This window comes from Saccopteryx bilineata, chromosome X (assembly GCF_036850765.1).
Source record: "Saccopteryx bilineata isolate mSacBil1 chromosome X, mSacBil1_pri_phased_curated, whole genome shotgun sequence".
In the NCBI taxonomy this organism is placed as follows: Eukaryota; Metazoa; Chordata; class Mammalia; order Chiroptera; family Emballonuridae; genus Saccopteryx; species Saccopteryx bilineata.
The window spans coordinates 109,578,180-109,588,632 of NC_089502.1; the positions used below are offsets into that span (position 1 = coordinate 109,578,180).

A 10,453-nucleotide genomic window follows, 5' to 3' on the forward strand; every position below is an offset into this window, starting at 1 on the left:
TCCTTCCTGGAATCCGAAACCTCCTAAAATGCTATTTTTAATTTTGCATATGCTAAGATTTGCTCTTTCTCTTGTCCAGGCCTCTAGGTTTTGACATATGTGGAGATACACATATCCGCCATTACAACATCATACAGAATAGTTCCATGGCCCTAATCGGCCCTGGGCTTCCCTTGATCAAACACTACCCCAGTTCTCTCAAACCCCTGACAACCACTGACCTGTTATTGCCTCTAAATATATTTGCTTTTTCTCAAATGTCATATCCATGACATCATACAGTATGCAGCTTCTTCAGACAGGCTTCTTTCACTTAACAATATATATTAAATTTCATTTGTTTGTTTTCATGGCTTCATTGCTCTTTCCTCTTTATAATTGAATAGTATTCTGTTGTCTGGATGTACCACAGTTTATTTATCCATTCACCTATGGAAGGATAGACATCTTGGTTGCTTCCACATTTTGCTGGTTATGAATAAGGGTGCAGCAAACATTTGGATGCAGGTTTTTGTGTGGACATAAGTTTTCAACTCCTTTGGGTGAATAATAAGGAACACAATTGCTGGATCGTATGGTTGATTTTGTAAACAATCACCAAACTGTCTTCCAAAGTGGCTGTATTTCCATCATTTCGCCTTCCCACCAGCAATGCATAAAGGTTCTCTCACTCTCTCTCTCTCTAAAAATGAAAAAAAGATAGGAATTGTTAACTCTTACCGCCATGGAGAACGATGTTGTCAACTAGAGTGCAGTGCTCACATGTGGTTCCACATCCTTGTCAGTATTTGGTGTTGTCAATGTTAGGATTTAGGCCATTCTCATAGGTATGTAGTGGCATCCTGTTTTATTTTGCATTTTTCTAATGATGTATGATATGCAGCATATTTTCATATGCTTATTTTCCCTTCGTAATTCTTCTTTGGTGACATGTCTATGCAGATCTTTTGCCCATTTCCCTCCCTCCCTCCCTCCCTCCCTCCCTCCCTCCCTCCCTCCCTCCCTCCCTCCCTTCCTCCTTCCCCCTTCCTTCCTTCCTTCCTTCCTTCCTTCCTTCCTTCCTTCCTTCCTTCCTTCCTTCCTTTCCCCCACATGGGGTGATGCTCTGCCCATCTGGGGCCACTGCTTAATTGCTCAGGCAACCAAGCTATTTTAGCACCTGAGGTGAGGCCATGGAGCCTCCTCAGTGCCAGGGCCAACTTGCTCGAACCATTCAAGCCATGGCTGTGGGAGAGGAAGGAGAGAGAGAGAGAAAGAGAGAGAGAGAAGGGGAGGGAGAGGGGTGGAAAAGCAGATGGTTGCTTTTCCTGTGTGCCCTGACCAGGAATGGGACTTCCTGGGACTGAACCTGGGACTTCCACATGCTGGACCGATGCTCTACCGCTGGGACAACCAGCCAGGGCTCTTTTGCCCATTTTTAATTGAGTTGTTTGTTTTCTTGTTGTTGGGTTTTAGGAGTTCCATGTATATATTTGAACATCAGTCCTTTATCAGATGTGAATTTTGCAAAGATCCCCCCCCCAGCCTATGGCCTGTGTTCTCTTTTTCTGAACAGTGTTGTTTGCAGAATAAACATTTAAGTTTTTGATACAGTCCAATTTGTCATTCTTTCATGGACTATGCTTTTCATATTGTATTTAAAAACTCATCACCAAGCCAAGATAAGACAGATTTTCCCCTGTGTTTTCTTCTAGAAGTTTGACATTTTACATTTAGGTCTATGAGCCACTTTGAGTTTATTTTTCTGGAAGGAGTATCCTGAAAGGATTTACAAAAGCCTTTTATCCACCACCACCACCCAACACACACACACACACACACACACACACACACACACACTTTGAAGTTCACATCTACAATATTTCAACAGATATTTAAATAGCTGTGAAGGGTATAACTTCTGGTGTATTGTAAATACTGATTTAAAACAAAAATTGTGATACCACTTTTTACATGAGGCCAATGGCTTCAGAATCACCTGGTGAACTGATACCTGTCCATCTCCAACGCTGCACACCGGCTCTTCTTTCCCAGGCTCACTTTGGAAGTGGGCCTTTAGAGTCCTGCCTCTCCTTTTCATCTGCCGCCCCTCAGAGAGGTCTCCATGTGCTCTCTTTCTCCTTGTGGCAGTCTTTTTTTTTAATTATTTTATTTATTTTATTTTTTTGTATTTTTCCGAAGCTGGAAACGGGGAGAGACAGTCAGACAGACTCCCGCATGCGCCCAACCGGGATCCACCCGGCACGCCCACCAGGGGCGACACTCTGCCCACCAGGGGGCGATGCTCTGCCCCTCCGGGGTGTCGCTCCGCCATGACCAGAGCCACTCTAGCGCCTGGGGCAGAGGCCAAGGAGCCATCCCCAGTGCCCGGGCCATCTTTGCTCCAATGGAGCCTCGGCCGCGGGAGGGGAAGAGAGAGACAGAGAGGAAGGAGGGGGGGTGAAGAAGCAAATGGGCACTTCTCCCATGTGCTCCGGCCGGGAATCAAACCCGGGTCCCCCGCACGCCAGGCCGACGCTCCACCGCTGAGCCAACCAGCCAGGGCCTGTGGCAGTCTTTTGTTATTCTCCCATTGTACTTCTCCAAAACACAACTGTATATAAGATACATTTGTTGTTATAATCCATGATAATGGAGCTCTGGTCATGTTTCTTCTGGCATAATCATCAAACAAACAAGTAAGATGGGCTCCAGTCTGTATCAACTAGTATTTTTTATTTTTGTGTATGACAGAGACAGAGAGAGACAGAGAGAGAGAGCAGATAGAGACAGACAGGAAAGGAGAGAGATGAGAAGCATCAATTCTTCGTTATGGCTCCTTAGTTGTTCATTGACTGCTTTCTCATATGTGCCTTGACTGGAGGGCTACAGCAGAGCAAGTGACCTCTTGCTCAAGCCAGTGACCTTGGGCTTCAAGCTAGTGACCTTGGGCTTCAAGCCAATGACCATGGGGTCATGTCTATGATCCCACGCTCAAGCCAGATGAGCCTGTGCTCAAGCTGACAACCTCAGGGTTTTGAAGCTGGGCCCTCAGCGTCCCACACCAATGCTCTATCCACTGCACCACTACCTGGTCAGGCTAGAAAGATGATTTTAAAAAACCTCTTCTTGCGGCCTGTCCAGGTGGCAGCGTAGTGGATAGAGCGTCGGACTGGGATGAGGAGGATCCAGGTTCGAGACCCTGAGGTCACCAGCTTGAGCGCAGGCTCATCTGGTTTGAGCAAAAGCTCACCAGCTTGGACTCAAGGTCGCTGGCTTGAGCAAAGGGGTTACTTGGTCTGCTGAAGGCCCATGGTCAAGGCACATATGAGAAAGCAATCAATGAACAACTAAGGTGTCGCAACGAAAAACTGATGATTGATGCTTCTCATCTCTCTCCGATCCTGCCTGTCTGTCCCTATCTATCCCTTCTCTGACTCTCTCTCTGTCTCTGAAAACACAATAACAAAAAAACCTCTTCCTGCATCATGGACCCTCTTAAAGACTTTGTGTCGTGCCAGGGGCCTACAGACTCCTGTGAAGACGGGTTCAGCAGGTCACTCTTGGGCCCTGTGACTCCATGGAGCCCCTGCAGCTCTAGCCTGGTGGATGTACTCCTGTCAAAGCCAAGACACTCATCCCCGCCTCCCTGGTGAGACCTGCAAGCCCTGGGCTGGCACCAGAACTGGTGGGACTGAGTGGGGAGAATTCACTGATTGTTGAAGGATTGGATTTGGTCACCCGGCACTTACTTCCTGAGCACTTCCCTTGGGCCAGGTCAGCAGAGAAACTTCTTGGGAGTGGGTGTTCTGGTGAGGAAAAGACACAGAAGGTGATTTTTCAGTGATGAATATTCTGAAGACAGGGCCGGGGAGGGGACAGGAGAAGGCTGTTTGAAGAGGTAACATTTGAGCTGAGACCTGATGGAGTGTGGAAACCAACCAAGTAGATATCTGAGTGAACAGCATTCCAGGCAGAGGCAGTGAGTGCAAAGGCCCTGTAGCAGGTGCATGTTCGTGCGTTCGAGGGCCATGTATGGTACACACCCCATGCGTGGTGTGTTTGAAGGCCAGTTAGGAAGCCAGTGTGGTTGGAGTTGGCTGGAGCTGCTTGAGCAGGGGGGAAAGTGGGTGGAGAGTGGTCTGAGCAGTGATGGGAAAGGGGACCGCCACTCATAGAGTCCTTAGGCCACTGTGAGGACTCGTGCTTTGACTTGGAGTGACATGGAAAGCCATGGGAGAGTCTGTAGCCCAGGGGTGACATGATCTCAACAAAAGGAATGCTCTGGCCGCTGGGTGGGGAAAAGCCTGGGGTAGGAGAAGCTAAGGCTGAGTTCAGAGGGCAGAGGGAGCCCGGTTAGGAGGCAGTGGCTGTCGTTCAAATGAGTGCTGATGGGGGTCAGGCCGGAGGCAGAAGTGGCAGTGGCAAGGTTGAGCTAGAGAAAGAGGCTGTTTTAGACCAAATGGCCTGAGTGGAACAGAGAATCAAACACCCACAGCCATGTCAAGATGTGGTTGAAGAGACTTTGGGATGGAGGACATCAGTGGTGCAAAGGCCCTGGGGCCAGTCCAGCCAGGCCTGTAGGGCACTGAAGCCAGTGGGAACCCGCATGAATGACCAAGGAGGGAGGTGGCAGCCGGTGCCGGCAGATTGCCTTACAAGGCGCCCTGCAGCGCCGCGGCCACGCTCAGCCACCGCGTGCTCGGCCACCAGCATTGAGGCGAGAGCGCGCGCAGAGGGGGTGGGGCTGGCGGGACGCGGGCTGGGGGCTCGGCGCGGCTGCCACTGCCAGAGACGACGCTGCAGCTTCCGAGCCAGGTCCGTACTGAGTGCTCCCGGACGCCAGCGCGCGCGACCTGGGGCGTGCAGGGTCCCAGCCCGCGGCCACTGTAGCCCCCTAAGAACCTTGGTGCACACCTGTCGTGCTCTGCGCGCCCCTGGCCCTCACGCGCGCTGCCCACGCATCTCCCGGCGCGGGAGGCCCTGGCTGCGGAGTTTCTCTTGTCCCGGGGCTCCGAGGGCCGGGTGCCTCTGGGCGGCCGCGTGAGTGGCGGTGGCTGTGGCAGGCGGCTGTGCGCTTGGGTCGCAGGTGCATCTCGGGCGGGTTGGTGGCTTGGGTGGCGTGTGCTCGTGAATGCCGGGCAAGGAGTGGCAAGCCTAGGCCAGGGGGCGAGGGAGGGTCCTTTGGGCGGTGTGGGTGGGTTTGGACTCGGAGGGGCCGGGGTGGGGGTGGGGTGCATGGAGCCTTCTGGAAGGCTGGTGATTGCGGTCGGCTAGGTTGTGTGTCGGCAGAAAGCGGGTGCCTGGGCGCTGATCGCCATCGCTGTGGGGGGTTCTGGATTACGGCGGTGTATGTGAGGTGGTGGTGGATGGACTGTATATTGCTCACAAAAATTAGGGGATATTTTATAGCTTCATATTTATTTTGAAATATCCCCTAATTTTTGTGGGCAGTATATTAAAGTAGCCTTGCTGGGAGGGCTGATCTGGGCGGTGGAGGAGGGGCAAGATGTACCCCGGCTGGGGGAGGGTGTATGGGACCTCAGCTGTCGCGGAGGGTGGCTGAAGCACTGCTGGACCTGGGGTGGGGAGTAGGGCTGCCCCTCATTCAGGGCACCTCCCTCCACCTCTCCACTGCCCCCCCCAGACATGCTGCTGCTCAAGAAACAGACGGAGGATATCAGCAGCGTCTATGAGATCCGGGAGAAGCTAGGCTCGTGAGTGTGTGTCACTGAGGGCATCAGTGAGTGTGTGTCAGTGAGTGTGTGTGTGGGGGCAGCATGGGATGGAGAGGGCCACCCCATCTGCTTCCGTTAGGGGAGCCCTTCCCTCTCCCCACCTCTGCTCTCTCTCCCTTTCCCCTCCTTCCCTCCTTTTCACTTCTCCCCCTCCCCTCTGCCTCCCATGTCTCTATGGCAGGGGTGCCTTCTCTGAGGTGGTGTTGGCCCAGGAGCGGGGCTCCTCACACCTTGTTGCCCTCAAGTGCATCTCCAAGAAGGCCCTTCGAGGCAAGGAGGCCTTGGTGGAGAATGAGATTGCGGTGCTCCGCAGGTGCGTGCCTTGCCCGGGCCAGGCTGGTATCGCTTAAAGCCTGTGGGACAGTGTCCTGGGGTGGGGCTCCGGGCCTCCTCTGTGTCCCCAGGAAGGCCTGGCATGGAGCTCTGCCTTCCTGGATTGGGCACAAGTAGCCTGTGGTAAGGAAAGGGGTAGAGGTGGAAGGAAGCTCTCCGAGGTCCTGAGGCCCAGAGGGGGCTGCAGTGCCTACAAGGGTTTTTTCTTGCTGTTGCAGGGTCAGCCACCCCAACATCGTGGCCCTGGAGGACGTCCACGAGAGCCCCTCCCACCTCTACCTGGCCATGGAGCTGTGAGGAGGGCAGGGGAACACTGGGGACTGGGTGGTAAGTGGGGGCCGGGGCGCCTGGGTCAGCTGAGCACCTGCTCCTCACAGGGTGACAGGGGGTGAGCTGTTCGACCGCATCATGGAGCGTGGGTCCTACACAGAGAAGGATGCCAGCCACCTGGTGGGCCAGGTTCTTGGCGCTGTCTCTTACCTGCACAGCTTGGGCATCGTGCACCGTGACCTCAAGGTGCCTTCTGTCTTGCCCACCTGCCCAGGCCTTACCCAGCTTCCCTGTGCACCAAGGGTTTGGGGACTTGAGGGGGACCAAGCCCCTTGTCCCAGCCCCAGGGACCATGCCAGGGCTGACTTGGCGCTTCTGGTCACCCATGTCATAGCCTGAAAACCTTCTCTATGCCACGCCATTTGAGGACTCCAAGATCATGGTTTCTGACTTCGGCCTCTCCAAAATCCAGGCTGGCAATATGCTAGGAACCGCTTGTGGGACCCCAGGATATGTGGGTAAGTGGAGGGTGTGCCCTGAGGCTCATTGGGCGCCAGGGAGGCCTGTGGAACCCTGTGGGCGTTGTGGTCCCAAAGACAGGGCAGGTAGGGCCATTCCTGGGGGCAACTAGGCTGAGTCAGGCAGCACCGAAGGCTGACATGGGCACGTGCGAGCGTGTGTGTGTGTCTCTGGCCCGCAGCCCCGGAGCTCTTGGAGCAGAAGCCCTACGGGAAGGCTGTAGATGTGTGGGCCTTGGGCGTCATCTCCTACATCCTGTGAGTGACCACTGGGAAGGCTCTTCTTCTGCCTGCCTGCCCCCTGCTGGGTTGGGGAGGTTTGGACAGCTGGGTGATTCATCTGTGGGTGCCAGGCTGTGTGGGTACCCCCCCTTCTACGACGAGAGCGACCCTGAACTCTTCAGCCAGATCCTGAGGGCCAGCTACGAGTTTGATTCTCCCTTTTGGGATGACATCTCAGAATCAGGTGAACTTGAGGCTGGCCCCAAGCTCAGGGAGGGGAGGGGGAGTGATAAAGGGAGTGAAGATGGGTTGGGCTGACCTGGCCTCTCTGCTCCAGCCAAAGACTTCATCCGGCACCTTCTGGAACGAGACCCTCAGAAGAGGTTCACCTGCCAGCAGGCCTTACAGCATCTTTGGTGAGTGGAACCCCTGCCAAGTTGTCCCAGGACCAGAGGGAGAGACCATACCCTCAGAGACCTCCCACCCTGCCACCGCCACTGACTCGGTCTCCCCTTAGGATCTCTGGGGATGCCGCCTTTGACAGGGACATCCTGGGCTCAGTCAGTGAGCAGATCCAGAAAAATTTTGCTCGGACCCACTGGAAGGTCAGTATGGGGCAGGGACCATGGACCTTTTTGGTTTGAGGCTGTTCCCTTCCCTGCCCGCTCCATCCCTCAGCCCCAGGGGGATGGTCTGTGCTTTTATGGCCTCTGTGGTCCTTGAAGTCTGGAGTCCGGGCAGGAGCATGGCGTGATGCCCCTCTCTCCCTGCAGAGAGCATTCAATGCCACCTCTTTCCTGCGTCACATCCGAAAGTTGGGGCAGAGCCCAGAAGGCGAGGAGGTGTCACAGCGGAGGATGGTCCGCCACAGCCACCCGGGTCTCGGGGCTGGCCAGGCCCCCGGCTGGTGATGCCCAAGGGCGTGGGAGTGGGCCTTGCGCCCTCTGGGAGGTGGCTCTTTGGTGAGTTTAGAGGGTGTGGAGCACCACGTGAACAGGAGCTAAGCGGGTAGACCCCAGAGAGCACAGATGGAAGGGAGGACCTAGGGTTCCAGGAGGAGTGGATGAGAGAGGGATCAGCAAGGGCTGGTGACTGCTGGGACTGGGAGGATCCAAGTGTCAAGACCCAGCAGGCACTGCTGCTGAGAGCCTTGACTGAGGGCATGGGCTCGGGGCAGGCCGGGGATTACTCCTGACTTGTTCCCCTTCCTTGTGCGCCTCTCTCTCCCCTCCACTCCTGGCAGATGCTGAGGCTGAGCGCGCTGACCCCTGACTCTCTTCCCATGGACCCTTTCAGCCCTCTCCCCCGTCCCCACACCCTGGAGCTGGTCTCTGCCGGAGAGTCTGAGATGTATGGGTGTGGCACATGGCACTGGGGGGAGGCGTGGGGCACCCCAGGCTCTGTCCTGGTCTAGGGCTTGGTGGGGCATGTCCGTAGGGGTTCCCCTCCCCTGTTGCCGCCATAAGCCTGGAGGCTGAAGAGACTCCAGGGACTGTCTTTCTTGCACGCTGTTCTGCGCTTCACTGACTGTGGATGGTCCTGCTTGTGTCTTGGTCCCCAGCTTCTCTCCAGTTTCCCCTGAATCAATAAAGACAGACAGAGCAATGGGCCCGTGGTGACTGGGGAGGGGAAGGGACAGGGATGGAGAATGAATGTGGAGGGGGCGGGTGTTACCTATGGGGAAGAAACCAAGGAGGCAGGGTCACTGCCCATGGGACCACACCACCCGATCTGACCCACTGCTGCCCAAACTGCTGCTCCTTTAAATCACAGCAGACAAACTCCCGGTTGTCCAAGAACTTTTTGTTCCTGCCCTACCCCCAAAGTGCCAGCAAGAGACAGCCGAGCAGCCAGCTCTGCCACCCTAGAGGTGGGCCTTTGTGTGGCTCTGGCTCCCTGCTGGTTTGCCAGCGGAGGGGAAGGGTGGGAGGGCCAGTGGGGGCCCAAGTCTCCAGGACCCCAGGGGTGGGCTGCAGTGTCCCTGCTGTTCAGGGCCCGGCCTGGAAGGGCTTACAAACGAGTGGAGGCCTATAGCCTGGAGGGCGACTGGAGTCCCAATCTGCCTCCTCCAGCCTCTCCCCACTCCCCACGGCCACTACTGGCTGTGGCCAGACGACAAGGCCTTTCCAATACACAGGGTCCTGCTGCGAAGGCAAGTGTCTGAGAGTGAAGGGGGAGCCCCTTGGCCAGGAGAGGGCGCCACTGGGGCCTTAACTGCGCTGCTGTGCTGTAGCTTCGGAACTCATGGGTTCGAGGCCTGGGGGAAGCTAGTGTGGGTTGGTTATGGCTCTGGTGTGAAGAGTTGTGGCCGGTCCTATGGTGTGCATGAACCCTGCCCCTTGCACCCCAATTCTGGAGAGGCCCAAGCCTCTCCGGGCCCCACTAGGCCTTTCTCCTGGGTCCATCAGGGAGAAAACACCTCGCGGCTGCTCCTTGGCCCCAGCCAGAGCTGAGGGAATACCCTCAGAGCTTTGGGCAAGCCGGCCACTCTTCCTCCCCACTGTGATCTCTGCATCTGCTGCGCTCTGCCAGGCCCCATCGCGGAGTGTGATGCAGAAGCACCTTATTACTGACCTTTGGGACCTGGCAGGGAACAGTGAGACCCAAAGGAGGGCTGGCCTGGGTCTCGAGGGTGGGGAATGGATCAGGGTTTGGGGTTGGAAACAGGGGGCTTGGCTTACACGGAGGAGAGCAGCTGGTGCACAGCACACTCCTGGTTAGCTCGGCTGGACAGAGCCCAGGTTGGGCATGCCTGCCTCGGCTTCCAGGCCCACAGCCCCTCTGTGGCCTTCTCCTCCCAGCATCTTCCCGCCACCTACCTGCTCTACAGGTCCCTGAGCTTGGGAGGAGCCTGGAAGGGGATGGGCAGCTTTCTCCTCTGTCCCCATGGCCAATTCTGGACCCCCTTTCCCTCTAGGCTTTGGGCTCACACAGTCCAGGGCACCTTGGGGAGCTAGCGCCATGACCAGGTATCAACAGGTTTGCCTTCTCACCTCCAGCGACCTGTCCTTCCTCCCCCTAGCTCCCCACTTGGGGTTCTGTCATCTGTCCTACTACCTTGGACATGTTCCCCAGCGTCCCTTTGCTGGCCCTCCTTCCCCTCTTTCCAGCTGTTCGCATAGACCCTGCGACACCGACTCATTCTCATTTTGTCTGTCAAATATTGTTTGGGCCTCTACTCTTGTGCCAGGTGGGGAACCCACCGGACAAGGTGTCTGCCCTCATGGAGGAGGCCCTGTGGTGGCGGGGACGCTTACTAGGGTGATAAGAATGATCTGCGTGGGGAAAGCAGCATGCTGGCTGCTCAGGAGCAGCGTTGTCTGAGCCAGCGTTGTCTGAGCCAGCCTTCAAGAAGGAGTCGAAGTCGTTCAGAGAGGCCAGTTCTTCCAGCCC

The 10,453-nt window shown here is 55.8% G+C and overlaps 1 protein-coding gene across 3 annotated transcripts; it reads left to right on the forward strand.

Annotated features, from left to right (window-relative positions):
* Nucleotides 1–3,582: 3,582 nt before the first annotated feature.
* PNCK (pregnancy up-regulated nonubiquitous CaM kinase) lies at nucleotides 3,583–8,648 on the forward strand. 3 transcript variants are annotated; one of them, XM_066248962.1, is made up of 12 exons: nucleotides 3,583–3,756; nucleotides 5,627–5,696; nucleotides 5,899–6,030; nucleotides 6,269–6,343; nucleotides 6,428–6,566; nucleotides 6,715–6,838; nucleotides 7,021–7,096; nucleotides 7,192–7,304; nucleotides 7,398–7,476; nucleotides 7,578–7,665; nucleotides 7,834–8,022; nucleotides 8,304–8,648. In XM_066248962.1, the coding sequence occupies exons 2-11, from the start codon at nucleotides 5,629–5,631 to the stop codon at nucleotides 7,969–7,971; spliced, it is 1,032 nt and encodes a 343-aa protein (XP_066105059.1). In that variant the 5' UTR covers nucleotides 3,583–3,756; nucleotides 5,627–5,628; the 3' UTR covers nucleotides 7,972–8,022; nucleotides 8,304–8,648. The 3 variants fall into 3 exon arrangements, with proteins under 3 accessions (XP_066105059.1, XP_066105057.1, XP_066105058.1); XM_066248960.1 differs by lacking the exon at nucleotides 3,583–3,756 and adding an exon at nucleotides 4,744–4,797; XM_066248961.1 differs by lacking the exon at nucleotides 3,583–3,756 and adding an exon at nucleotides 5,032–5,068.
* Nucleotides 8,649–10,453: the final 1,805 nt, after the last annotated feature.

Bases quoted from the DNA above. Each gene is read 5' to 3' on its own strand.
- PNCK (XM_066248962.1), top strand. From the start codon at position 5,629: ATGCTGCTGCTCAAGAAACAGACGGAGGATATCAGCAGCGTCTATGAG. The intron at 6,031-6,268 runs GTGCGTGCCTTG...TTGCTGTTGCAG, and splicing joins GAGATTGCGGTGCTCCGCAG to GGTCAGCCACCCCAACATCG. The intron at 6,567-6,714 runs GTGCCTTCTGTC...CCCATGTCATAG, and splicing joins TCGTGCACCGTGACCTCAAG to CCTGAAAACCTTCTCTATGC.